General features: G+C 35.8%; 4 protein-coding genes and 3 non-coding genes across 15 annotated transcripts; 2 read left to right on the top strand and 5 right to left on the bottom strand.

The window, feature by feature from the left end:
* Positions 1–369: 369 nt before the first annotated feature.
* Positions 370–13,454, bottom strand: LOC111477827 (probable UDP-N-acetylglucosamine--peptide N-acetylglucosaminyltransferase SPINDLY). Of its 5 annotated transcripts, none has more exons than XM_023121746.1 (18): positions 12,994–13,454; positions 12,173–12,766; positions 10,939–11,100; positions 10,660–10,835; positions 10,442–10,517; positions 9,050–9,178; positions 8,792–8,911; positions 8,614–8,682; positions 8,444–8,525; positions 7,373–7,467; positions 6,840–6,904; positions 5,428–5,626; positions 4,785–4,979; positions 4,135–4,229; positions 3,906–4,041; positions 3,503–3,720; positions 2,009–2,136; positions 370–1,376 (listed from the first exon to the last, which is right to left on the bottom strand). In XM_023121746.1, the coding sequence occupies exons 2-18, from the start codon at positions 12,581–12,583 to the stop codon at positions 952–954; spliced, it is 2,781 nt and encodes a 926-aa protein (XP_022977514.1). In that variant the 5' UTR covers positions 12,584–12,766; positions 12,994–13,454; the 3' UTR covers positions 370–951. The 5 variants fall into 5 exon arrangements, with proteins under 5 accessions (XP_022977514.1, XP_022977516.1, XP_022977515.1 ...); XM_023121748.1 differs by having other exon boundaries at positions 952–1,376; positions 12,173–12,705; XM_023121747.1 differs by having other exon boundaries at positions 952–1,376; positions 13,088–13,454.
* A 481-nt stretch (positions 13,455–13,935) lies between these two features.
* On the top strand, positions 13,936–16,504 carry LOC111478782 (vacuolar protein sorting-associated protein 55 homolog). Of its 3 annotated transcripts, XM_023123239.1 has the most exons (6): positions 14,818–14,853; positions 15,060–15,388; positions 15,487–15,538; positions 15,660–15,699; positions 15,768–15,852; positions 16,194–16,504. In XM_023123239.1, exons 2-6 carry the CDS (start codon positions 15,138–15,140, stop codon positions 16,375–16,377), a joined length of 612 nt encoding a protein of 203 aa, XP_022979007.1. In that variant the 5' UTR covers positions 14,818–14,853; positions 15,060–15,137; the 3' UTR covers positions 16,378–16,504. The 3 variants fall into 3 exon arrangements, with proteins under 3 accessions (XP_022979008.1, XP_022979007.1, XP_022979005.1); XM_023123240.1 differs by lacking the exons at positions 14,818–14,853; positions 15,060–15,388 and adding an exon at positions 13,936–14,140; XM_023123237.1 differs by lacking the exon at positions 14,818–14,853 and having other exon boundaries at positions 14,967–15,388.
* A 1,204-nt stretch (positions 16,505–17,708) lies between these two features.
* Positions 17,709–19,403, bottom strand: LOC111478063 (NAC domain-containing protein 90-like). Its single transcript, XM_023122146.1, has 3 exons — positions 19,225–19,403; positions 18,180–18,448; positions 17,709–18,090 (listed from the first exon to the last, which is right to left on the bottom strand). The coding sequence occupies exons 1-3, from the start codon at positions 19,391–19,393 to the stop codon at positions 17,776–17,778; spliced, it is 753 nt and encodes a 250-aa protein (XP_022977914.1). The 5' UTR covers positions 19,394–19,403; the 3' UTR covers positions 17,709–17,775.
* Positions 19,404–20,548: 1,145 nt separating this feature from the next.
* Positions 20,549–20,634, bottom strand: LOC111478910. Its single transcript, XR_002717576.1, has one exon. It is a non-coding gene; the product is annotated as a small nucleolar RNA R44/J54/Z268 family (small nucleolar RNA).
* Positions 20,635–20,717: 83 nt separating this feature from the next.
* Positions 20,718–20,789, bottom strand: LOC111478909. Its single transcript, XR_002717575.1, has one exon. It is a non-coding gene; the product is annotated as a small nucleolar RNA Z267 (small nucleolar RNA).
* Positions 20,790–21,127: 338 nt separating this feature from the next.
* Positions 21,128–21,226, bottom strand: LOC111478908. The gene has a single exon (XR_002717574.1). It is a non-coding gene; the product is annotated as a small nucleolar RNA Z266 (small nucleolar RNA).
* Positions 21,227–22,075: 849 nt separating this feature from the next.
* Positions 22,076–27,706, top strand: LOC111478062 (sorting nexin 1-like). 3 transcript variants are annotated; one of them, XR_002717398.1, is made up of 11 exons: positions 22,076–22,503; positions 23,387–23,522; positions 24,187–24,320; positions 24,465–24,539; positions 25,564–25,723; positions 25,846–25,979; positions 26,180–26,248; positions 26,786–26,865; positions 27,082–27,142; positions 27,222–27,497; positions 27,578–27,706. XR_002717398.1 is itself a non-coding variant. In XM_023122144.1 (10 exons), the coding sequence occupies exons 1-10, from the start codon at positions 22,360–22,362 to the stop codon at positions 27,429–27,431; spliced, it is 1,203 nt and encodes a 400-aa protein (XP_022977912.1). In that variant the 5' UTR covers positions 22,076–22,359; the 3' UTR covers positions 27,432–27,706. The 3 variants fall into 3 exon arrangements, 2 of the variants coding, with proteins under 2 accessions (XP_022977912.1, XP_022977913.1); XM_023122144.1 differs by having other exon boundaries at positions 27,222–27,706; XM_023122145.1 differs by having other exon boundaries at positions 22,077–22,503; positions 25,573–25,723; positions 27,222–27,706.
* The last annotated feature ends 294 nt before the right edge of the window (positions 27,707–28,000 follow it).

Below are 28,000 nucleotides of genomic sequence, written 5' to 3'. Positions count from 1 at the left end.
ATACCATTTTTCGATTTATGCATGTCATCGTTCTAATTTTTTAAATTATAAATAATACTCTCGAACAATATAGTTGATATCAATAAGAATATTCTAGAACTATAGAATTGATATCAATTTTCCTCTCAAATTTTAAAAGTTTTATATTCTTGAAATTTATTTTAAAATAATTGTAGAAAAAAAAAAAAATTTAGGACTGTTTTGAAACCAGCTTCAACAGGTAGAATAATAATACTGTCTTTTTCCTTATAAAATTTTCTTTCTGTATATACAAATGTTCTTTCATATAATCTAAAAGTGTCCTTTTCATAAGATTTTTCTTTTATTCAATACAATAAATAAGATGCGAAAATTTAAACCTCCAGCGTCAAACAAACAAAAGAAATCAATGTTAATTACCAATCAGCTTATTAAAGTAAGCTCTAATCATGGACAAGCTCAAGCAATTCTACTAATCGCTGCAAATAATCACTTCAGACGCAAACATTCCCATAAAAGAGTTTCCAACCACCAAAGCCAATCATATCTACAATTCTAAAGAATCTTGCACCTAAATATCTCATAAACTTACTTCCATGGGAAAGGCATCTCCCATAACAGCACAAGGGGGTTATAATAAGACACTCTAGACGGCTCCCAACCAGACACTGCCTAAGACAAGCCATTTGATAGCAGAAGAAAAGTAAAAGCTCTACGATATACAGATGACTCCTAATTTTCTACGATTCGGAAAGAAAAAAAATGCAGTACAACTATCTCTAGCAGTAGCAGTAAGTTTCCAAAACTTTATTTTTCTCCAGGCCAAACTCGAAGATATCAATCAGTTGCGACTTAAGAGCTGCTGGAAATCTTGACCAATACTTCGTCGATGCGGGCAAAAACAAACACTGCTTCGTCTATCTCCTGTAAAGTTTTCAAAAGAACTCCATAATAGACTATCAAATTCATGTTTCAATTGAGCTTGCCTGGTTTTTTGGTCGGATGCAAAAGATCTCCATTTTCTCCAAGGGGGGAATCGTCGATGACGGCCGAGGAAACAGGACAATGTCCATTGGATTTGATAGATGTTGGGCTCTCCTTCGAGGCAGGAATGTTCGATTCCGTTGCTGTAATTAGCTCTTCCGTAGCTTCTTGCTGTTGTAGGATTTCTATGCGCCTCAATGATGGCACATCTCCTTCACAGTATCTCTGCCACATTTTACGATATGTAGACTCCAGATGAAGGATGAAATTTGGCCCATCACAAACGGGAGACTTTGACATAAGATTCCGAAGACTCATTCTTAAGTTAGAAAGTGCAGTTACATCAGATGCTAGCTGCAATGCCAATTTTACATATTCCTCCTCATTTTTAGCAACCAGGTGTCCTAAACCTGCTTAGAAATGTGCAAAATGTCGAGTATTAATTTATGGCGACAGATTGCAATTATTCAGATTAAGATCGTCTAGATAGATTTGAGAAAGCAACTAGATGTTCTACATATTTCCACTTTAGTGTTCCAATTTCTACTTAAGTACTACTGGTGTCTACAAAAACAATGGGGGACGATATCGATCGTCTCTTACTATTTTTCCCTTTCACTACCTATCTTTGGAACATTATCTTCAGTCTTTTCCTTCTACCTTCACCTAGTTCAGCACCTAACCAGTAGTTAAAAAATTTCAAGTCAAAGGTTCAAAGGGAAAAAGAAGGATCTATGGAAAAACATTTCCCCATTTCGATATTTTCATATGTTAAATGAAAAGCTTTATTTCATATTGGAAAAGGGTGGAAGAAAAAAGGGGAAAATGGTAAAAAGAAACATGGGAGCTCTGATAAGGTAGAAAACAGTACATTTGATATTCTGGGTGGAGTTTGGATCAAGGCCTTTTGTTTCATTCATGCAAAATCTACTTTATTTATGAATCTCTCTCTATTTAGTTTGGCGGTGGTTAAATCTACCAAACAAGGCTACAGGAATGAAAGGATGCAAGTTTAAACAGAACAAAAGTACACCTACTCACTCACCAACATTGCTGAGAAGACTAACACCAACATTGTGAGCATGAACAGATCCAGCCATTGTTACACATGGAACTCCCATATACAACGATTCACATGTAGTTGTAGTTCCAGCATATGGAAAAGTATCCAAACTACACAAATTACAAATAAGAATTATTAAAAATCTCAAAAAGAACAAGAAGGTAAAAATGGTACCATTAAATCTGAGATCCTAGATGCATTAGTAACCACATACATTGATCATCTCAACCTCTCTTGTCAATCTTTCTTACAGAAACAGAAGCAAATACAGCAAGTACTAATTAAACCTGAGCGTAATTTATAGAAATTCTTTGAAGGAAGACTCTAGTCCAAACGTTGATATAAATTGTCAACACCTGCATATTCCATTAAACCAACAGCCTAAAAAGCCATTACTGATGTGTCTTAAAAGTGTTCGTCCCCTTTAATTGAGCAAGAAGAGAGAAGAAGAATTATTGCCAAATGATTGGGTAGTGCATTAAGGAACAGAGTTTGCACAAAGATTCCTATTCCATGCAGCCATCCGCAGTACATTCAATCTTTGGAAAAATGATTCCAGATAGCAACGTCTGACTCAAAAATGAGTTGGTCAAGATCGCTCAGTACATTCAATTATTTCTTGGAGAGCCAAGATCTGGCAGCAGCCAAACTAACATGAGACATTATAATGGCCATGCCAAGATCTAGTTGGAAGCAGCTTCTGAAGGGATTAGCTACCATAGACTTGTCAATTGATTAGGCAATATATAGCAGCAGCACATGAAATATTATAGTATCAATTTATCTTGTTTTAGGTTAGACTGCCAGCTACAGCAATCAAGAGCTATCGCCTTGATGCATGGTTTGGTGTAGCTTAGTATTTTATATTCATTTTTTCACGTAGGAAAAGATACTTCATAGATAATACACTGATATAATGATATACAGAAAAAGGGAATGCACCCAAAAGGACTGAAGGTTACAAAAAGACCTTCCAGTTTAACAAAAGATCCTTCAAACTATAACTGGTATGCTGAGAGTAAAAACATTTCCATCAACCACAAGCATGAACAGAAACCCTAGCACAAAAATTGTAAAATGGGAAGGATTTGTAGTTAAGAGTTTAATGGTTATTCTTTGTCCAAGGGCCTTGGAGCGTGTTTCTTTTTAAAGGGAGGATTCAGTTCCTTCTAATCATAAGAATGTTGCATATGCTTTTTAATACCGATATTTATATGTTTAGTTTTTTATTTTTAATATCATATCATTAAGTAAATAGTTAGCAAAAATATAGATGTATCTAAAAGAAACGAATCTACATGTACACAACATGTCCCTAGTCTGATTTTTTTTTTTTTTTTTTCAAATGATACATTGTCGTGATCATGTTGCATCATGTCCTCGTTTTTGCTTTCAACTCAACACAACATAACCCAAAAAAAAAAAAAAAAAAAACAAACCACGTAATATAACGTAAAAAATCTTCTCAAATTTTACCTTATATCCATTAAGGAGTAGGCCTGCATATGGTCATGGTTCAGTAGAATAAGAGGAAGAAGATCAACCCGTTGCGATTCCAAACCGAGCTGCTCCAAGGTTGAAAGAAATCTTTGTCGCACACTATCACAACCGAAGGGTTTACACTTCACCACGAGTCTAGAATTTGGTATGGCACATAGAATCCTCGCCCAAACTTGTAAAACTTTAGGTGTAATCTAATGAGGCAAAAGGAAGGAGAAACGGCAATGGCCATCATTAGAACACAAATTTAACCGTGCAGAAATTGTATGGTTATAGTTACCTTCAAAGAAATGAATGATTAATTGGATAAAAAAGGAAGAAAAAAAAAACAAGGAAAGAAATGCATGAAGACAAATATAAATTTATTGTTAATCTATACCTTTGCAAGATTATTGAAGCTACCAAATGTAATGAAGCCATTAGAAAGGGCTGGAGCACTGGAAACAGTACCAGCTTCAGGAGAAGGTGTATAACAAAGGAAGGATTCTGGCAACCTAACCAACTCCTCAACGTGCCTGTGATAAATAATCGGATGATAACGCACATAATTGATGTAAAATACAACTCCACAAGGTTTGTGCTTAAATTAGTATATACAGGAGACCTACTTCTGTTTTGTATTGGGAGGATCTGCCAGTGCATCTGAAATCCGGTAATCAATAGTGGGCAAGCCAGTTGTGTTTGGGTAGCCTATCCAAGTTACCTAAATAAAACCAAGCACCGTGCATCAAAAGTTAACAAAACATTAGAAGATCTGAACAACAGATAAGTGGAAAATTCTAAAGAGTAAGTAAGAAATATGCAATAATAAAAGCGGAGACTTGAGGTAAAAATCACTAAATCCATTTCGGTGTTTCTCATTTTCGGAAAAAGAAACTAATTTCATCAAATAAATGAAACTATCGAGGATGGGGAAGGAAAACTGAAGCCCTAAGCTAATAAAGGAAAACTAATTTCATCAAATATATGAACTGTCAAATCATTTAATATGAACATGACATTAATATAAGGGCAAATATCAAAAGCATCTGTAAAGAAAATTCAGTAACAACGAAGCAGGTATCATCAGCTAAACTCTTGAAGACACTGGAGCACAGTGCAAATTACATAAAAATACATTCAACAATACATAGACAACTATTTTATACAGCAGGACACCAAAATGTAGATGGTAGTCAGTTCAAAAACCAAAGATGATGCAAGCTAATGAAGCAATAGTCTGTCAACGAAAGAACAAGAAGTATTTATTCCAGCATACCTGAAGAGGCGCAGGTCTACATGCCATCATCCCCAACTTGTTATTAGCTGTATGGCCAGTAAGCTCCACCAAGATATCCACTTTGTCTTCCCTGACCATGCTTGCAACCTTTTTTTCATCAATTCCATATATATCCCTCCAAACCCCACCGTGTTTTAAGACTTTATCCCTAAACCTAATAGTTTTTGCATCTCCCTGTAAAATCATGTGAAACGATCAGTATTGTAACTGAAGCAGTGAAAAATAGCAGGTAATGGACCTCTTTTTTTTGTATAAACTTCCAGGAAAAAAGAATGGAAAGATAGTTAACAGAGTAATTCAGGAGTTGTAGAGCAAATAAAGTTATAAGATTGAACTTCAAGTCGAGTTAATGAGAATTTTGAAAGTACAAACATTAGAGGATGACAATCATGACAACGTTTACAAGAGAAGAATTTGAAAGAATCTGCGAACTGGTAAGCTTGGGAATATTACTGATAAAGTTTGAGAGTCACTGGAATCTCAAGAAAGGGTACTTTTAGTACTAGTAACATGGTAAGGGAAGCGCTTTGATAACAAAACTATAAATGGTGCAAAGTGATAAGTGAAACAAAAAATAAATAATCAAACATAATAAAAAGCTCGCAACACTGTAACTGTATACCTTCACAACAGCAGAATAGACTACAACTTTGTAATTTGCATAATCATGATGGACTAGCGGGGCTTCAATGAAATACGACACTGAGTGAGTAAAATAATCGGGAGACACATAGCCAATAACAAGTGGACGCTCTGGATCTTTAGGGTTATCCCATGATTTATATTGTGGATACAGCCTCATAAATCGCCTGCCCCAATCCCTATATAATCACCAACAAATCTAGTTAAATATAGGACCTCAAGTTAACATCAAAGCTACAAAAAACATTTGACATCAACATATTTGAATATTCATCAGTATAGAAACAATAAAATAAAAATATATGCTAGTGAATATAGCTGATCACAGAGCGAAAAGAAAATCTGCAGGTAAACTATGGTTATCTCATCAACATAAAGGAAGAACTTCCCAACAATTCTCCATACAGTTTCAAATAAGGAAATCAAGCTTGTTCCTTAAAATCATGCCCCAGAATGCTTTATCTAGACAAACAGACACAAGAAGTGCAACCGGCTACGGTGGGTTTGAACTGTTCGAAGAATCTCAAACCAACCACAGTGGAAGTGCTTTTTACTAACAACAACCAAAATACTGAACGACATCTCAGTCAAACAGGTCACTTCATAAGGCAAACTTATAATGTCCTCTCAACCAACCTCCCTTGGTCCGACCTGAGAGCATGAGAAGCATTTAAGGAGCAACAACTTTGTACCCTTTATCTTGCAGCATAATAAGTACTTAGTTGTGGTGAGGAATAGTCAATCGAACAATTCATTCTGGATAAGTCAGTCTGCGCAGTTGCTTGCAGGTGGTCTAGGGCTATTATGACTCTTAATTGATTAAGATAATTCATCCACACATGACGAAATTCACAATCACAAGTTTCCAGTTCACTTACTAATTCGATTCTCCACTTATCATCACAGAAATAACTTTTCTAGGGAGTTTGAATTGCCCTAGAGTTAAGAATGAGCATCTTTTAGGGTTTTCTTTGACTTTTAATAGGATCTAATGCGATGTACAGTGTCACGGGTTTAAATCTAGCTTTTACCTTCATGTCAGGCTTTTGATATTGAGATGTCCTTAGACGACATCTTACTGCGTCTACATACATGTGGAGTTTGAATTTTTGGAGTTAATAAGAATATCCCTCGTCACTCAATGGAGGATTTTTCTTAATTATAAACAGATAGAATTCTTCTTTTATACTTATTACATCATATCAATGAAATGATTGGTGTTTCCCATAAAAAAAATATATTTACAAGGAAAAAACTTTGATTTGCTTTATTATAGGAATATTAAGATGATTAGAAACAATAAAAATAAAAGCAAAATGGTAAAACAAAGTTAAAGCATGCACGCAAGATTGCTAATGTAGGGGGTTTTAGGGTGGAGGAACCATCTGAAACCTGTGAGCCTCGTAGAGTTTATGTTTGTGTCCTTCATCAATGTAGTTCATAGCAAGCAATCGGTTCTGTGAGAACAAGAAATTAATGAGCAAGAAATCTTTGTTTGAGAAAGAAAGTACAAATTTAGAAATTAGAAGACAATTTTATTGCGTTGTGTACAAGGAACCATATTCATCCTTTTTCTTTCCACATTAACTTATGGCTGGATTCTTTTTTCCAATAAGAATCCATTTATGTATTGTGAAAAAAACACAAGGACAAACACCAAACACATCCCCAGCCTTAGGTTGTGAGATAATTGAGATGGAAAGGAAAGACACGTGGGGGAAATCATTAGATAAATATAGAGAGAACTGCATTAAAAACACCAGGAGACTCCAAACACCAAACTTTGTGGTCTCTGTAACCATAACACAAGAAAGTCCTTGAAGGATGGACGAGGCAAGAGACAACTCTAAAAGGTTTTTTAAAAGAACAAGGACATAAGACTCACTAGATACCCATTTGGCACTACAAAATGAATAAAGAGCAACCTGGCCAGCATTCCGAGAGTCAGGGTCTATTTTAAGGCAGCGCTCATAAGCATCAACTGCCATGGAAATGTTTCCAGCATCCCTATTCAAAACTCCTGCAAAAGTAATCAAATGGCCATTTTTCTTTTTAAATATATATATATATATATTTTTTTTTTTTTATTCTTTTTTTTGTGGGGGGTGGCAAACTAGAACTAATGTTGCATACCACAAAAAAGGTCCTCAACTATTCTTGTTCATAGATAATTTGACTCGAAAACAGTTTTAAAAAAATAAATAAAAATAGACTTTGACCTCCAAGAGACAATGTAAAGAGAGAAAAAAAACGTAAATAGATCATGTTTTATCTCAGGACTACTGCATCTTTAAAAAATAAATAAATCATCTAAATTTTTGTAAAAAGAAAATAAATAATCTTAATCTACACAAAATATCAATGGGCTACAAGAGAAGAAAATTTATTAAGGCATGTTTGCCTTTCCTGTTTTTATTATTATTTTTTATTTTTTTTATTTACTTTTAATACTATAACCATTTCCTTAACTTTTTATACCAGTTTTTCCATTTTCATTCAAGTTCTGCATTGATTCCCTTAAATCGAATAAACATCATTGTTTTATACTAATTAATTATATAGAGTTTGGGCTAATACTAAACAATAAAATGAAGTAGGCAGTGAAAAAGTGTTGAGGTGGCTACAAATTCGGCTGAAACAACTTTTTTCCTCATTACATTACATATAATTAACAAATATTTTACCAAATTGAGAGCTTTATTAAATTGTTTAGCAATATTGATGAGTCTAAAATAATAGATATTCACACTTGGGATGCTTTCCAGAAACTATTATGAAAGAAAAACTACGAATGCTGTATAAAAAATATAATTCATAAACATGTGCAATGCATGTGCGCAATGAATCATATGACCTAATAAAACAAATTACTAGACCTAATCAAAATAAATGAAGATCGAAAATTTTCAGCACATTCACGTGACAGAGCTGAACATTTTACACGGGCGCATTCAAGGATAAAGTTGTACATTCCAGAGAAAAAGTTCAGAATGGACCTAAGTTATTGTAAGCTTCTGCATAAGTTGGATTTGCAAGAATAGCTTTTTCAATCATGCTTGCTGCAGCATCCATTTTCCCCTGATTATAGATGCAAATTTATGAATTCAGCATCCCAAGTAAAAGTTCACTTAAAATTCTACCATCAGTCATGAGTTAGTGCACACACCTGGACCGTGTAGACAACACCAAGATTGTTCAAGGACTGAGAAAAGTTGGGCTTTATAGACAAGGCAAGCTGTAAATAGAACACAAAAATGATAGAAAATCTACAATGTCAACGTTATAGAAGTCACATAGGAGAAGGAAAAAATCAAGTGGATGACTAGGGAAAGAAGTAAGCTTACTTGATAACATTCTACTGCTTTGTCCAAGTTGTCCTGATCCTTATATATAACTCCTAAATTATTACATGCCTCCGCACAATGAGGATTGAAATGAAAAGCTAGCTCATAGGAAACAATAGCCTGCAGAGCCAAGGAGATTAGGAAGTTCAGTGAGCGGAAGGGAGAGAGATAATGGATGGTGAGAACATGCATATCTGCGTACAAAAGAAACTCAAAGGGGAGGGAGAAGAAAGGAATTTGTCCTCCACAAGAGCTAACCTTGTCAAACTTGAGCATTTCACCATATGCAACCCCAAGATTGTACAGAGCATCAGCATAATGCCAATTGTAATACAGAGCTCTCTTATAATATGCTACACCCTGGTTTATATCCCCCTCCAGTTTAACCTGAAAACAAATTTAACTTCATAATCAGGAACCCTCAACAAAATCTTAAGAGGAAATTTAATAATATAGATAACTTTAAAAAAAAAAGAAAAAGGATGGTAGTCGTAGAGCCTGTTCTAACTCCTAATATAAAGAAAGAAGAGGGGAGAAGACCAAAAAAAGAGAAAAAACAATTGATTGTCCTTGATACTAGCAAATTTAAAGTGAGATGATAATTTTAAGAGAATTTTATAGCGAAGTAAAGGATCATCTCCTTTCCAGGTTCCATAGCCAAAGGTCTCATGCGAAATAACTAAATGGCTGATAACAGAAGTGAGAGACCAGCGCATTCCTCAATGTCAGCTTTATTCAAGTTCCTCCTTTGACTAAGGTTCCAATTGTCAAATTGTGCAGTCCATGATTCTGACTTTTCTACAAGGAGATAAATTATCAGTGATGCCAAAGGAACATCCAACAGCCAATGGTCGTGCTAAAAGGAGGTGGTTGCTCCATTGCTAATTTTGCAAACCAATCTATCCATCTTGAATAAGGCTTTGGTGCTTCAAAATCTTTTTCCAGGCGGCATTTGCAGAGCTTATGATCTATTGTTGGGCCTACTATTGAGAGAAGATTTACCATATTTTGTATCAATAATTTGCCTCCAAATAGCTTTATTCTCTTTCTGATACCTCCAAATTCATTTAGCCAAGAGTGCTCCGTTTCTTATTGTGTAGACCGAGACCCCTTGCTCCATGGGAAAGAGAGTTTTCTCCCATCTAATAAGGTGTAAACCTGAAGAATCAATTGAGCCTTTCCAGAGGAAATTTCTGTAAAGAAATTCTACAGTAAAGCCAACCCTTAAGGAAATTGGGGGAGGGGGGGGGGGGATAGCTTTAGTATGCGTAAGCCTACCACCTTTGGCAATATGAGAATGTTTCCTCATCTTCCTTTCTACACATGGGAGAAAAGTTTCAGTCTCTTCACAATATCCTAGAGAGAATTGTCCGTTAACAAGTTTAATGCAATACTATTCACAAGTATTTTAGTATAATCAGAACCTTCACGCAGGCTTTCTGAAGCAAAAGGCAAAACACCTTGATACGTAAAACCTTACAACAATTCTAGATTCTAGTCCAGCCAACTAACAACAAACAGACATGATGCGTGGAATTAAAATGGAGCACCAAACAATGTATCTTCACAGACATCCAGTATAAAAGAATCAAAAGAAGAAAATTCCAAGGAAATCAATAAAATTTCAAAAAATTGAAAGGAGTCGGGAACCTTTGTTCCTAAATCTGTCAAGGCAATTGCCATATTATTCTTTGCAATCTCAAAGTTGGGTGAAACGGCTAGGCACCTGCACCACAGAGTAACCAATCAGCTAGATACATGACCAGCATTAAATAAACACAAATACCTAAGATCTGAGACACAATTAAGCAGATAAACAACAGATAGAAATCAATGGCAGCATAAAACAAATGAAAGGGTAAGACTACCTCTCATAACAGGCAATAGCTGACTCTAGATCGCCACGGTTTTTAAATATTACTCCCATGTTGCAATATGCTTCCGCATACATGGGTCTCTCAAATGCAGCCTTCTCATAGCAATTAAGGGCTGTGTCATATTGCATCATCTCAGAATAGACAACGCCAAGGTTATAATATGCAGGCTGCAGTTGCATGGGAAGTAAAAGTATAAGAACATAGTTTATGCATGGTATAATTTAAAAGGTAGATGGCCTGACGTAAGAATAAGATGAGTTTTAAGATTACAGCATAGTGTGGATCTATTTTGAGGGCTTCATAGTACTTCTGAATTCCATCTTGACTGTCGCCAGAGAGTTTTAAGCTGGTCCCAAGGTCAGTCAAAACAACTGCTAGGCATTCAGCAGCTGGTCTGTATGAAGGGTCTACTCTCAAAGCCTTTTTATACGACTGTACAAAGCAAATTGATCAAGAATACACAGCAAAATTAACATAAAATTTTGCAAAATAAAAAACATAATTAACATACAACATAAGGAAAAAGTTGGGATGAGGTATTAAGTATAAAGACCTGCAACAGAAAAAACTAGGACTTTTATTTAGAGTAGAATAGGCGAGCATGCAAAAGGCCTCCCAGCTTGATTATGATTTCAAAACCAAAATTCACCCTTGGACCTACTTCTAACCAATCCTTACCCGGAGAAACTAAGAAATTACCAAGGTGAAAAATCAAGCTGAATGAATTGCTCATCAGATAAAGGACCACTCATAAAAACGGCATGGTTGGAGAAAGGTAGAGTGTCAAGACTATAAGAATTATGAAATTTAGTAGACATTTAAAATGCAACATATACAGAAAATAAGAGATATCCCATTAAACATTTATCAACTTTTGGGCTTATTCATTTTCTATATTGAGTAAGATAAACAAAAACAACAACTAATTTATGCATTAACCGTTAGTGAATCTGTCGGAGATGAAATCTAATAATAATAAGAATTCTGAAAAAGGAAATTTTCAGAAATATTAAAAGTGATCAAAGTATAACATGGAAGGGGACAAAAAAGCTAGGTTTTTCTATTGGTCTCCCAAATAATAAATTGATAATAGGCTATCAAATTTCCTTAGTCATTTGTTAGCTCATAGTGTGTGAGAATGGATAGGATTGTATCTCATCCTGTAGGTAACTCCCTTCTTCGTTTGAATCACTTGCAATTTTTACATGCAAGTGGAATTCTTTAATCTCTAAAAGAACACACCAAGAAGCCATTCAGGCTCCAGATCTGTCCATGACAATATCAATTACTACAAAAGAATTTTCTAAGAACGCAAGAATGTGGTAGATTTCTAAATATGAAGCCAAGAATGAAGGAATTGACACGTCAATTATAGATTAGCAAGTAAGAACAGACTTAAGGGAACTCAGGTACAGCAGTAATAGGTTTCAAATGAACTACATTCTTTATCTCTTACATGGGATGTTAAGTTTGTTTATCTTACAGGTGAAGTTTCATAGCATACCTCAACAGCCTCCATAAGACGACCTTCTTCCTTGTAAAGAATACCACGATGCGTGAAAGCGCGAACATTCTGTGGATCCAACCTGATGGCTTCTGCAAAACTTTCAAACGCAGGCTTGATCATGTTCTGCATCTGTAGGCATATTCCTTTGCCAATATGAGCTTCCAAATTTTCATTATCTTTCTCTAATACTTTCTCGTAGAGGACAAGCGCATCTGCAAATTTGTTTCTTGATCGAAGAATGTTGGCAAGGAAGAGATTATCCTTGCCTTCGACCTTCTTCTCTGCTGAATCGATACTCACCAGAGGTAAACTAGTGTTGGAAGAAGACTGTGATCCTTGCAAGAAACCATTTTCTCTCACAGGGATTATCTCCCTTCCACTGCTATCGCCTTGTTCTGTCCACTCCATTTATGCTGAACAGCAACCTCAGATTACAGAATCAACAATCACCACTGGTAAAAAACTCCACCATTGATACCTCCAAAACTAACTTAGCAACAGGCCCTAGAATGGCTCTAAAACAAAACCCACTGCACCAAGTCAGAAGAAGCTTCTTCAGCCTAACCTGTCTCAGAAAATGCTCCTCGAACCCTATTTAATTCGATTCCAATCATGAAGAAATATTAGATAAAAGCCAGCTACACAATCCCCAGTACCCAGCAACAAAATTCATTACACAACGGATGGAAATCCGAAATCCTTAAACCCAATAACTAATCAAACAAACAGCAAAACAATATAGACAAATAAAACACCAAAAAAAAAAAACGATCACTAAATAATCAAGAACAAGGCGTCAATAAAGAGTTCGAGCTTACACAAAATGTTCAATCCTCCCCCTCCGAGTTCTACATCATGTAAACCAGTAAACAAAGAACATTGACGGCAAATAACAAGGACTGACAAACTAACCCACTGATAGCGGAAGCTGCTTAAAACCCCCCTCCGTCAAGCCCACTGATAGAATCGGAAAAAGGAGAAGTGGTAGAGAGGAGGAAGGAAAACCCAGCGCCGGTGACCGGAAGAGAGAGAGAGATGGTTGATGATGAAAATGGCGGAGGCGTCAGCCGAGAAGTAGCGAGTCGTCTGCTCAGCTGCTCTGCTACTCTCTCTCTCTCTCCGTGAAGGCGTACGATGATTCGATATGCCCAAAATCCGTCGGTTAATGGGAAATTTAGTAACTTTTTCCTTAATAACAACCAATCCAACAGATTAGAGAAATTAGGGAATTGGATACGCCTTTGCCTCCGAAAAATTTGCGATTCACGCCAATTTCTACTTGCTTTATATGTGTTATGAAATAATGATCCCGTTGCCTTCCTTTTTTATAATAAATAAATTATTTTTAAACAAAATCCAATATTATTTTGTTTTACCCAATTTAAAAAAATCCAAAAAATCGGTAGCGATCATCTTTTTCCCTAATTGTATTGAATCAATAAAAAAAGAAGTCAGTGCTACGGCTCCCTATTGTTTGATCCAATATTGACCGGGGATGAGCCCGACTTGCATAGGTCCTTGGTTTGACCTCCCGTAGTGGTCCTTGCTTTTAATAAAGCGGAGCCGGAGTCCGTTCACATGTTGATTTATTTTGTATCGAGCCAATCCAACCAACTCGAAAAATAGGATTACAACTCTGCCTTAAGACATTTGTAATTGATATTGATGGTAGTATTGTAACTTGTAGCTACAGTATTTATAAATAATTAATAATAATAATAAATAAATAAAAATACCATTTTCCAAATGGGATGCGAAGCTCATAGTTCCAATTTTTAGCTGAACCAGATTCTGTTAATGAGCCTACATATGCACCAAAGGTAGCCAAAAGAAAGAAGAAGAAGAAGAATCCTTCTTAGGTCGGACCTCAATTCTTGCCTTCTTCGTCGTGATTGAGGGCAAGAATCATCGCGCATCACTGCTGCCGGAACTTCTAGCTGATTGTAATGGCGATGACATTAGAAGGTACAGTTTGCAAATTTCCATATTAATTTGATTTCTTGCGATGATAAGCCAGTTACTGAACTGAATTTTTGCCGACTTAAGGATGAGCGCTTTAGAATTTATGCGTAAACTTAGTCTTATACCAGGTTTCCGAACGATGGATTTTCGTCGACTAAGAATTTATTTGTTCGCAGCTATTATGGAACGAGGGATTTAAGGGAGCAGTGTCGATTTAAATTTATTGGGAAATTTTTGGGGATTGTATCTTCTATCTCGTATTTGAATGAAGTTGTGGACATGGGGAAAATCATGCATGACACAGGAACGGCTAGTCTCAGGGGATTTTTCATTGTTCATAAACTGTTGTTGAATTTTCGTCGATGTTCTAAGTACTTTATTCTCTGTATAGATAGTTACAGAATGTGTGGAGCAAGAAAATGCAAAAACCCTTCCTGTATTAGGATTGAAAGTGATCCCATGATATGTGATCCCATATCGGTTGAAGAGTGGAACAAAACATTCTTCATAAGAGTGTAGAAATCTCTCTCTAATAGATGTGTTTTAAAGTCGTGAGGCTGACGGTGATACATAACGGGCTTAAAGCAACGAAGCATTCCTTATAAGGGTGTGGAAACCTCTTCCCAACAGACACGTTTTAAAATCGTGAGGTTGACGGAAATATGTAATGGGCTAAAACAGACAATATCTGGTAGTGGTGGGCTTGGGCCGTTACAAATGGTATTAGAGACAAATATCGGGCGGTGTGTCAGCAAGGATGCTAGGCCCCCAAGGAGGTGGATTGTGAGATCCCATATTGGTTGGAGAGGGGAACAAAACATTCCTTATATGTGTGTGGAAACCTCTCCCTAACAGACGCGTTATAAAATCGTGAGGATTATGGCGATACCTAATGGGCCAAAGCGGACAATATCCACTATCCATAAGGTTATCTCCCTGTCTATGAGAGCAAATATAATTATATCTAATAACCTGCAAAATCAGGTCAAAACCATTCTCAATGAAGCTGTACAAAGTGATTCCATTTTCTAGCTTTGAGATATCAGTATATTTGTTAACTGTTCTTAACATGGTTGTTGGCCAATACTATATACCACTGCCCTTGGAGTTTTATTTAAACCATTTGGTCCATTTGTTGCTCGTTTTCGCCTTTAGATATATCTGTCATTTAACGTTAACTAATGTTCTTGATCTTCATCGGGCGGTGGCTCGTGCTATTCGGGGAACATGGATGGACCTCATTTCTGCAGTGTGCGTCGAATTTGTCAATACTCTGTAACCATAGTTCTGTTTTCTGATGTCTAACTTTATGAAAAAAAAATCTAAGAAAACGTCCATCGGTCGCGCAGGTTAGCTGGGCTTGCGTTTATGTTTTCTTCTAGCATCTTGCTACAGATTTTGGTATGTTTTATAGTACACTTGTAATGGTTCTCTATCTGGAGGATTCCTTTTTTATCTCTCAGTATGATTGTTAGAATTTTGAACGACTATTTTTCACCTGATTTTGTTATCATCCTGGCAGGCTTGTGCACTATACAACAATTGGTGGCCTTTGCTCTCAGGTGAACATTAAATTTGTTAGTTTTCGATCGATAACTTCTAATGACTGCTAAGCATGTTTTCTCTGCAGCGTTGATGTACATGCTCATTCCGATGCCATGTTTATTTTCTGGAGGCGGGTCGACGCAGTTTCTGATTAGCCGAGACGGTGGAGGGTGAGTATCTCTTAAGCATTCATATTGAAAATAAGTTCTCTTCAATTAAATGAACTAACCTTATGGAGATATGCTTGTGTCATGGTTTTTGAGAAACACGATGTTCTTGTTAATGATGTCGTGATGCAAGTATATCGACAGTATTTGTTATATCTCGTGGTGTCACCCCTTGCATACATTCCCATCGATTAATTGTATCGGTTCATTTAGAAGTCCACATCATTGTGCTTACAAAGATTGAAAATGTAACAATACCAACACTTGAGTGCCTCTTCCTTCCCTTCGTGTTCTAACTTTTAGCCTTCTTTCTGGCTGGCGTTCGTGTTGTTGCGACTTTCTAGATGGATAGGTGCTGCCAAGTTCTTGACGGGAGCGTCAACCGTTGGGAATTTGGCAATTCCTATTATCCTGAGGCATGCTCAGATGATCGACACAGGAGCCATGTTCATAGAATTCGTTTCGTTCTTCATTTTTGTTTGCACTGTGTTGTGCTTTCACCGTGTTAGCATTGAAGATGATTGGTGATCCCATATTAATTCCAGAAGATTACAACAAGAAGAAACTATTGTATGATAGTAGTTCTCTTTTTTTCTTCTTTTCTTATTATGTTCTATTAATGCTTGTGAATGGAAATAAATCAGTATTTGGGAAATTTTAATTTAGTTCATCAACTTTCAAGATATATGTATATATATATATATATATATCTTCTTTTTTTTTTTTTCATTTAGGAAGCTTTGTAAATATTCAAATTGCTGATATACACCGTTCTTAATGTTCTCGAATGGAACTTTTTTTTGAAAATCGTCGTAGATTCTTTCTTTTTTGTTTTTCAAATTTTCAACCGGTCTCGAACAACATTCCTAACTTCAATTCAAAGCATTTTTGGCATGTGCACTTTGGAATCTTTTGAAAAAATTTGTTGATTCTTTAGTGAAAGTTGAACTCCAACTCAAATAGGGGAGGCAAAAACATCGAAAATAAATAACAATTACATCCACAAATTCACTACTCAGACAATAATAGACTCAGACAACAATAGACCCCGACTCTAAGGATTAACTACAATAGACCTCGACTCTAAGGATTAACCACAATAGACCCCTAACTCTAAGGATCAACAACAATAGACTCCTGACTTTAAGGATTAACTATAGACCCCTGACTCTAAGGATTAATCACAATAGACCCCTGACTCTAAGGATTAACCACAATAGACCCCTGACTCTAATCCTGACTCTAAGGATTAACCACAATAGACCTCTGACTTTAAGGATTAACCGCAAAAGACTCCTACTCTAAGGATTAACCGTAAAAGACTCTTGACTCTAAGGATTAACCAGACAATAAACTCAGTCAACAAGAGACTCCTGACTCTAAGGATTAACTCGATAATAAATAAATAATTTTTTTTTAGAGTTTCTCTCGACCCATCTAAAGTTTTGGCTTGATGTTTGGTTTATGGGTCAAATAATTGTTAAATGTCATTTCTAATTATTAATAAAAACAAAGAATTGAACAAAAAAACGAGACCAATAATCGAGTAAAGAGAAAAACAAAATTATTAAAAAAAAAAAAAAAGAAAGAAAGAAAAGAGTGCGAAACAACCAGACTTTATTCATTTCATTTGGGTTTGCGTGGAAAATCCCAATAATATCATATATTTACGTGTATTATACCCCACGACCAAATTGTCTTAAAAGAAATTTATTTTTTATTATATATATATATATATATCTTAAAAGAAATTGGGTAATAAAAAAGATAATTTTTCATTCTTATAAATATTAATACATAAATAGATCGAAGATCCGTACTCCCCTTTAAGCAGACAAAACATAACTTAACGACCTTATGCTCAAGTTAATAACGTCTCTTATAAACGAGTTTATGATAATTAGTTTTTTTTCTAAGTAAATAAAACTAGAGCCAGTTCAAATGGCTCCAATCCCACACAACCTCATAATTGTCAACTTCCATCTTCAGCTGCATGTTGTAGTTTGTGGTGGCTGCTTCTCCATGGCCATCTCCAGATGAAAAAGACTCCGGCCAGCTTGCTCTCTTCGCCGTTAATGGCAGATTTGGTAACTTCTGGTCGTTGGCGAACTGATTGCCAGCGTTATGCTGAGTTCCTAGACATTGCTCGGGCGGAATCGGAGCCTCCAATGGTGGCGGTTGCGGGCGTCTATCAAACGCTCTCAATGACTTTGATTTCTTGTAAATTCGACATAAACTCAACTGCATGCATGCAAAAAGTTAGTATCATAATCTCGAGAGCGTTGGAATAAAGATAGAAACGTTTAATGGAATGGGGACGGGATTTAGACCTTAGGGTGTCCGATGAGCTTATATTCATTCATTTTCCATTGAGTTTTGGTTCCTTTGGGAGCTCTTCCATTGTAGAAAACCATAGACCTTTTAACACCAATGCTTCTATGGGTGTTTGAAGAGTACACATAAGTTGGAGACCCAGTGGCCTTCCAATACCCATCGGCTGTCACTCTCTTTGGCCTCCCTCCTCTTGCTTCACTTTCTTGCCTTGGTATGAAGAAAAACCATTGCTTTTCATCTCTCTTGCATACCTCCCCAGCAAACTCTACAAACAATAGTCTCGTTAATCAACTTAATATTTTCACCTCGACTTAAAAAGATTTAAGATTTTTTTGATCGTTTGGAAGATGGGGTTTTCAAAACAACCGAAACTTGTCACAAACCAGATACAACAAGATTAAGCTTTTGAATTTGATAACACGGTTCTAACAAAACCCAATATTAAGTATTTGTCATAACCCTAAGAACTGAATTACTATTTTAGATCTAAATTCATAAATATTTTAGGTTTTTTTTATAAAAGAATCGAACTTGTTATAAACTTGAATTTGTCATAGTAAGGACCTATCTAACAAAACCTAATATTGAGTATTTGTCATAACCCTATAACACTGATTTACTATTTTAGATCTAAATTCATAATATTATGTAATCTTTTTGAAATGGAATTTAAAAAAAAAAAAAAAAATCGAACATGTTATGACCTTGATACGACTAGCTAAGCTTTTGAATCTATTAAGGATCGATCTAATTGAATTGGAAGTTGGGTCTTTTTAAAAAGCCGAACTTATCATACCCCTGACACAACTAATGATCGATCTAACGGAAATCCTATACAAAAAATACTCATGTACAGGTTAGAAACCGATCTATACAATTATCGATCTACATCAGATAACTTTGTCATTGTGGTCCATGAAATTAATTTAAGGTAACTCTATCAAATATTGTTCATCAACACATCCAAAAAGAGAAAAAAGAAGAGAAAAAGGTGATGAACACAGAAAGGTAATAAAGAGAGAAGAGAGAGAAAGAAGTTACGTGGAAGATCCCAAGGATTGAAGAGATAAATATTCAAAAGAGGTATGGTTTGATCAACGGCTTGAATCAAATCCTGGGTTCCACCTTGAAGCTTGTGGAACAAATAAAAGGAAACAAGCTCTTCTTCAGTAGGGTAAAACCTAAAGCCAGGAGGCAAATAATCTGCCATTGTTGTTGGTGTGGAGAAGTAACTAGCAAGGGGTTGATTGTTGAGGTATAAGCTAAGCAATAATGAGATGTAAATATGGAAAAGTTAAATGGGGGAGGTGTACGTATTAGGGAGGAGGAGAAATAAAAAATGCTTCAAGTCCGGGGTGATTGCAAATTACGTGCAAAGACAAAACAAAAAAATGGGTCAATGAGCAAATAAATTTAAAATGTCAACTTAGAGATGGAAAGTGTTTGCTATTACAACGTACTGAATGGTTTTTATAAATATGAGGAGTATGGGGGGAGAGAGCGATAACAAATATAGCTCAATTATTGACTCCTTCGGGGATGTGGCTCAATTGGAAGAGCAATGCGTTCATTTCTCACAAGGCTCCTTGGAACAGGATAATGTGTAAAAGAATATTCAATTTTTTTTTAGAATTAACAACTCATCAAATCTACAAATACTTTGCTTGTTATGGAATATATAGAACTCTAATTTCAAAACAATTTTTTCAAATATGTATTAGAAAAATTTTAAGAAATAAAAATACTTAATTTTTTGTATACATTTTTAAAAACATACAATCCCATATTTGATATATTAATTTTTACTTTCATTTAAATATCTCATTTTAATAAATACATGGACCGAAATAATTAAATTAAGTGAATTATTAACATCAAACAGCTTGCTCAGACAGTAGTTCAAGTATCTTAAGATAACAATTATTGTCGTCATTGGTTGTAATCAAACAACAGGAAATACAATTGGACTACATTTATTAAAAAAAAAATGTATAAAACACTAATATACCAAAAATTACAAACGAATTACTCAGAAACTAATTAATAACAAAAATTACAGGGCTCATAATCATAATCTGAAGCCTTCATGGTATGCTCTTTGGATTGGTCACATAGAGTGCAAGTTGGAGTCCAACACAAAGCCAGACTTCTACAAAAGCACCATTCAAATCTCCGTTCTTTTCTTCAATCATCAGGCAAATAAACATAAACTAAATAAATTCCATGATAAATAAGATAAAACTAATTCTTAAAACGGCCTCAGAGGTAGTGACAATCTGCAGAATCATCATCTTTTACTCTGATAATACGTGCATTCAAATGCATCATCGGCCAAAATTTAAAACAAATTATAAACTAGTTGAGAAGTGCATCAGAGAGATTCCCAACGACAAATCATCATCCTCCGACAGGAGTGCTGATGTCCCTGTCTATCTTATCGTCACTTGCACACTACTAGCAAATAACCATTTTCATTAATTAAAAAAAAAAAAAGCAAAACAAAATAAAACCAAAAAAACTAAAGAAGGGGGACTATGATGCCTCAGATGAAGTTCTTTTCATAGAAAATAATCTCAAAGTATATTTAACACCATCATTGGCATCTCAAATTCTAGTTTTAGATGAAAATGAACCAACTAAATGAAGAAGAGTAATAAATAAAAGTTCATAAGGAGGAATGAAAAAATTTCCGTATATGATTTTTCACAAAGATCAGATACTAGTTAACGTAGTTAATCATGACAGGGGAGAATTTATCAAAACCCATTGAAGACTATCTTCAACAACATCCTAAAAGATAGTGTAGAAGTTTAAAAATCGATTTGTAGTTCAACTGCTACTACTCAAATACTAATACTCTACATATAGAATTTACACAACTAACAAAAAACTAAATTTAAAAATTAGGTTGAAATATTATGCCACAAAAAATTGGATGTTAAATTTCAGGCAAGTCAGACAAATAATAAATGCCTCAAAAATTTAAGTTCAGGAAGGACTAATCCTTTCACACATCTAATTGAATCATCATCCTTGCCATGAATTGATAACAATCTTGAAGAAAACTTCTTAAGAGCCGAAAGTGAAAACAAGAACAAACATGGAACTAATATAACCATAAAGGAATACGAAATGTAACCCACCTTAGAGCGAGACATAGACAACATCCATACAGATCTGAAACACCAATTACCTGAAACTGAACCAACGAATCAGCAGAAAAGCTAATTCATTAGGGTTTCAGGTAACAAGTAGTAGGAGATCCAAGGGCGGAAAACAAATGGCTCAAGAACAAGTTCAGGTGGGAAATGACGAGAAATCCAGAAGGAAAACCCTAAAGAATTTCTCGGAAAAGAGTATTCGTTGTAGCGCGGCTATGACTCAAAACGCTTCCATTTCACACTGAGGAAGGCGATCTTAAGGGCCGCGCAATGAAATTCGCCATTCAAACGCAGCAAAAAGAACCGCACATAAAAATATCGTAACGAAGAAAAAACCCTAAAGATTGAAGTAAACAAGGTTGCTAAGAGCGAAGGAGAAACCCTAAATTGTGTATTGCAGAAGAATGGGGAGTGGTATTTATAGGCTTCATCCGGTGAAAGGGTCGTGCCCCTCTTTTTTGGGCCTCCAATTATGGACAGGACAATGTTAATGGGCCTTTCTATAATGGGCGTTGCTATAAAATGGGCTGCTGCGCCCTCTTTTTTGGGCCTCCTTTTATGGACTGTTAATGGGCCTTGCAATAAAATTTAGCCCATTTTTTAGATTTAAAGATTGGATTCTTACTCACGTGTTAAATTGAGTAAATATATATAATAATAGAATTAAAAAAGAACGATAAAAACTACTTTTCCTATAATATATCAAAATTAAATTTAAGAGACGGATTTATATATGAAATTAATTTTAATCTGTAAAAACACTTCATTTATGTTGTAGAAGCTTCAATTAATGCCATTAGAAAGCTTTGCAAGCAGCTGCAATTCCGTAAGGCACGTTGATCCGTTTCGGCAATCGGAGTTTTAAATTTGGAGTGGATTATTATTGTTCTTCTGGATTGAAGATCTCCCGCGTCTTCCATGATCGTTACTGCAATTACGAGCGAGTAATTTAACGTGATCATTCATCTTTCCTTTGGGATTTTGGAATTCGTGTTGTTTCGTGGGCTATAGAAGCATGGAGCAGGAGAGAAGCATTCCAAGTTCATTGCTTAGCCCTAGATCTCCGTCTTCGCAGCCTTGTCTGTCAGTTTCGGTGACTGATCCTGTGAAATTGGGCAATGGGGTACAAGCTTATATATCATACCGAGTTATTACAAAGGTATTTGTGCATTTATTATGTTTTTCAATGGTTTTCGAACCTTTTGTTTGATTTTTCGCTCTTTTGTCATTTCATACGTGATGACATTTTTGAACTGCCATCAGCCTGCTGGCAGTTTTTATGTTCAATTGACTGCCAACTAGGTAACATTATGTGAATTTTGTTTGCGATGTGAAGTGAAGAATGCTGATTGTGTACCTAACTAAGAAACTGGAAGAGACCGATTCATTTGCATTCAGCTGTAGTTTTACTCGGTATTTGGAAGGCAATAATGTGAAATAAAAAATAAAAAAAATATAAAAAAAGGAATGCAGATTGGATATCAATTTCCCACAAATGGTAATCAATGAGTTTGCTGAGCTTTTTATTTTTTAATTCTATGCTTATTTTCCTATTATAATCCATGAAAACAGAGCACATTTGCTGTCATTATGCTTCAAGGGGCATGAAACTATCTTGCTGAATAATGAAGAATAAGGATTGGCCAAAAAATTGAAAAGTGAAAATCATATCTTAAAGAGACAAATTTTATTTCTAAACATGAAATCCTTACTTCAAAACATGGTTTTTGTTTGGCACCTCTAAAACAACTGTTATTTTGGAATACGTTTCCTGAGCATTACATATTTAAAAGACAATAATATTAAAAAAATCACCAAGGATTTCGGGTTCAGTGGGGAAAATATCAGCTGTGTATACTAGGTAACTTTCAATGGGTAACAAAATGCATATAGTGGACGTAACATCATTTTCACATGAGAATCCTCTCTGTTTGTGCTCTTTTCCAGAGATGATTTTATCAAGTATATATTTGCGTTTTATTTCATGTTTAGTATGTATAATGATTGACCAGCATATCATTTGTTATAATTTGTACTGGCAGACTAATTTTCCTGAATATCAAGGTCCAGAGAAGATTGTCATTCGGCGATACAGTGATTTTGTTTGGTTACATGATCGTCTTTTTGAGAAGTATAAAGGCATTTTTATTCCTTTTATTCCAGAGAAGAATGCTGTAGGTAAGAAGATTATGAGTTTCCTTTGCTGTTATATGTTTCATTATTTTGAGGTTGGATTATGTCGCTAAATAATAGTACTTATGTTTCCCTTTCCATTGCTAATACTTAGAGTTCTAATATTCTTTCAAACTATCGAGATACCTTTTCATCAGGTGTTGCTTTGGTTCCTGTTGATGAAGGGTTATAGTACTGAAAATTATGCTATGTAGTACTTTCGGTGGTTATTTTGACTCTCTTTTCAGTGGAGGGTATTATGTTGTTCGGTGTTTAAACTGATTAAAACTTAACCTGCGAATAATTATAATGTTTAACGGTATTAAGGTGTTGAGATATACAAATATATGTTCCAGAATATGTTTGAGCAACGTGTTCAAATATCAACTACCATTCTGTTGAGTGGGTGTACATATGATTACTTCTTTTTGCTGAATTAGTGCTTGTTTGCATGATATATAATCTATGAATTTGATATTGAAGGCTGAGTTTTTCTATATATACTTGTACTCAGAGAAATGTAAGATCTAGAATTGCCAGTGATAGTTTAATATTTTGTTTATATCGTGAGGCCATCCAAAGTGATGAAAAAGATGCACCAGATTTGATGCGGTTATACATTTAATATTTATGTCTAGAATAAGTTATAAGTTCAGTTTTTGTGCTGCAGAGAAATTTCGTTTTAGTGCTGAATTTATTGAAATGAGGCGTCAAGCTTTGGATATATTTGTAAATCAGATAGCTTCACATCACGAGCTTCAAAAGAGTGAGGATTTGAGAACCTTCTTGCAGGTGGAAGAAGAGGTGATGTTCAGGGACTTTTCTATGTCGCACAGTACATCCTCTCATTCTTTTCTCTGTCCACCATATCTATGTTATACTGTCCATCCTCTTTATAATAAAGTAAGAAGTTCCATTAAATCGATACATGTGTTATCTTATGAGCAGACCATGGAGAGGTTGAGGTCTCATGACTCCGGAATTTTCAAGAAAAAGCCAGCTGATCTAATGCAATTGTTCAAGGTAAGAAAGTGTTAGGGTGGAGAAATTATACACAATTCCTAATTTGATTGTTAGTGTGTGTGTAATTTAATGAAAAAGAAATTGTATTTCAATTCTGAAGGCAAATGCTGCCAGACTCCAGAGGTACGAACAATTTTATATCTATCAAAAAGAGGTGTTTATAGCCAGCAGTGTGAACAATTTTAAATGTCCTGTAGATGCAGGAAGAAAAATGGAGATTACTTAAAAGCTCTCTCGTAGAGGAGAAGAAGCAAAAAATTTTCAATTTCTGCCTTGTTTTGCTCTTTCCGTTGATAGCATAAATATCTCTGTTTCTTTTTCTCTTATTTTTTTCATCTAAACATCTCTCCTCTTCTTCTTCTTCTTCTTCTTCTTATTATTATTATTATTATTATTATTATTATTTTTTTGTCGTTGCCGTGATCAATGTTTTATGTTCTGATGGGTCACTTTTTTGAAAAAGAATTCTAGGACACTTTTTTTACTTTCTGAATTTGGTTATTAGTGCTAATGCAAGTTCTGATTCCACTGAGATGATAAGATGATAAGTGAAAGATTCAAAATAAACAATATTCCTTTGCTCCTTATATAGAAGTGTTTGTTGCTGGATTTTTTCAGACCTTCAAGCCTATGTGGTTTGATCCTGCTGGTTTTGTGGAATTTGTATTCTAAATGGCCTCTGATAATCCCTTTAAGAACAAAAATAACGTTGTTTGCATGTTCTAGTTTCTCCTTGAGAGCAGTCATGTTAGTGTTCTTTTTAAATTTCGTCAAGAGGAGTCTTCGCAATACATTGTCTGTCATGAATACTTAATTAAAAAATTCAATTAGTATGATGTCTACTCTGCTAGTACTTTGTACTTCGTCAGAGACATTTTTTCAACTCCTTTGACTAGGTGGGAGATTTTATTTTCCTCTCGTTTTTGCGATCCTCCTTTCACTCAATAACATTGTTCTCCGCCCCCCCCCCCCCCCCCCCCCCCCCCCCCCCCCCCCCCCCCCCCCCCCCCCCCCCCCCCCCGAGGGCGTACAGTCTAAAGTGAGTGACATTGTTCTTGGAAAAGAAAAACCAGTGGAAGAGTCAAATCCTGAATATGAAAAGCTAAAACACTACATCTTTGAGCTTGAAAACCACTTAACTGAAGCCCAGAAGCATGCATTTCGACTTGTGAAAAGGCATAGAGGTATACAAAAATCTTCAAGATCGTTTAGTTGTAGCTAAAATTTGTAATTTATGTTTTTGCTACCACTTTATTTCATTAGAAAGAAAATGAATAATGTCTGATTATTTCTGCTTGTGCGCTAGAGCTGGGACAAGCATTATCAGATTTTGGAAAGGCTGCCAAGCTTCTTGGTGCTTGTGAAGAAAAAGCTGTTGGCAAGGGGTTCTCAGAACTAGGAGCCAAATCAGAGATGTTGTCAATTAAGTTGCAAAAAGAGGTATATTTAGGGTGTTTTTGCATAACTTCTTAACTGAATTATTTAAAAACATCTTTTTGAGAATTACTTGTAAGCTGTTTTCCCAAAAAACTGATTCTGAAGTGATTGACCCAGTATAAATTCACTTTATCGAAATTTGGATATTGGCAGAGAGGATTTTGGTGTATTAATAGTATTTGTGTATTGATGTGAATCTGCAGGCTCACGAACTTCTGTTGAATTTCGAGGAACCCTTGAAAGATTACATTCGTGCGGTTCAATCTATTAAGGTAAATCCACCCACCTCCCCCCCCCCCCCCCCCCCCCCCCCCCCCCCCCCCCCCCCCCCCCCCCCCCCCCCCCCCCCCCCCCCCCCCCCCCCCCCCCCCCCCCCCCCCCCCCCCCCCCCCCCCCCCCCCCCCCCCCCCCCCCCCCCCCCCCCCCCCCCCCCCTCCCTCCCTCCCTCCCTCCCCTTGAGTTGATTTTGAATGTCCTGACTACTTGCAAGTTTGTGGCATTATTTCCTGTTGTTCGTACATATTGGGGTTCAAAATTTAGATCTCAAGTTTGTCACACTAGTATACAGTACCTGTTTAGTTGAACTTTTTTACTGTTAAGTATAGGTATATGTCCCATGATGTTGGTATAAGTTCGAGTTCAAAATTTGGATTTTTTTTTCATGCAGGGGCTGAAATGATTTGTCTTGGAGTATATCTTCTTTCTCACTGTCATCTTGGTCTATCTATTTGTATTTTAATTAATGAACGTAAGTTTGTGTTTATTTGGTAACTGTCCTTGATAAGACTTGATTTCTTTGTTTGAAACAGGCCACCATAGCCGAGAGAGCCAACGCCTTCAGGCAGCAATGTGAACTTGCAGAAACAACAAAGCTGAAGGAGATAAATCTGTATGCTTCCAACATCTCATCTCCATGCATGTTTGTTTCTATACAGGATAGCTCACCGTCCTATGAATTTACCTCTAAAATTCATTCTATGGAGTTCTATCTGCTTACCATACCAATTTTCATTATCTTTTACCCTTAAGAATCCTTTGTAGATTGTTCAGATCTTTGAACGTTTTTGTTATGAGAAACTTAGTTTATAAGTTCAATGGTTTTCAGAGACAGACTCGTGCTAGTGAGATCAGACAAAGCGGCTGAGGCTGAGGTGGAGTACAAAGAGGTATATGAACTTCTATGAACATAATTTGGTCACTACTCAAAAAACAAGATTTGTTCTAACAAGTAGTTTGGTTGTGCAGTTGAAGGCAGCAAGTGAGGAAGCGACAAAAAGATTTGAAACAATAGTGGCACTAATGAATCAAGAGATCATACGATTTCAGGAACAGAAAACACTGGACATGGGGCTTGCTTTCCATGAATTTGCAAAAGGACAGGCACATTTGGCAAATGGGGTTGCCGACGCATGGCGAAGTCTCCTTCCCAAGCTCGAGGCTCTCTCGGTTTCGTGAACGACTATGTCCTGCTACAGCAACAACATGCTTCAGTAGTCGTCTCGAACAGCCAACACCAAGATTGTAGTAACCAAAGCAACACCTATTTAATTCAGCTGTTTATGCTCCATGATTGTGATTCTGCTTTTCCATCTTCTGTGCAGGTCTAAACATGGTGTTGTAGCATTCTCCACTGTGTTGGGTTCAATCGGCAATTTTCCTACTTAAATGGTTCAGTAGTCTATGATACTCGAAAAAGTGACCTTTATGGGTTGAAAATGGTTTTTGTTCTATGACTGCGCTTTACAAGATATTGTTCGACACGGTTGTTAAAAGATTAAAAAGTTCGAATCTACATTCTACATATTCTTTAACAAAAAAAGATGTGAGAACAGATTTTTTTATTTTTTATATTTTTTATATTTTTTTATTTTTTTACGTATAAGAAAGATAGCTCTTAAGTTAATTTTGGTAATAGCCAATAGTTTTACTAGTAAATTGTATTCGAGTTCGAGCTATACAAAAAATGGGTAATTAAAATACTTTCTAGTGCAGTTGTTTTAAGGCAGGTAACTCATCCCTAGCAG

This window comes from Cucurbita maxima, unplaced genomic scaffold, assembly GCF_002738345.1.
Source record: "Cucurbita maxima cultivar Rimu unplaced genomic scaffold, Cmax_1.0 Cma_Scf00004, whole genome shotgun sequence".
NCBI classification, from domain to species: domain Eukaryota; kingdom Viridiplantae; phylum Streptophyta; class Magnoliopsida; order Cucurbitales; family Cucurbitaceae; genus Cucurbita; species Cucurbita maxima.
The sequence above is the reverse complement of the archived record's forward strand: the minus strand, read 5'-3'. Positions and strand labels throughout refer to the sequence as shown.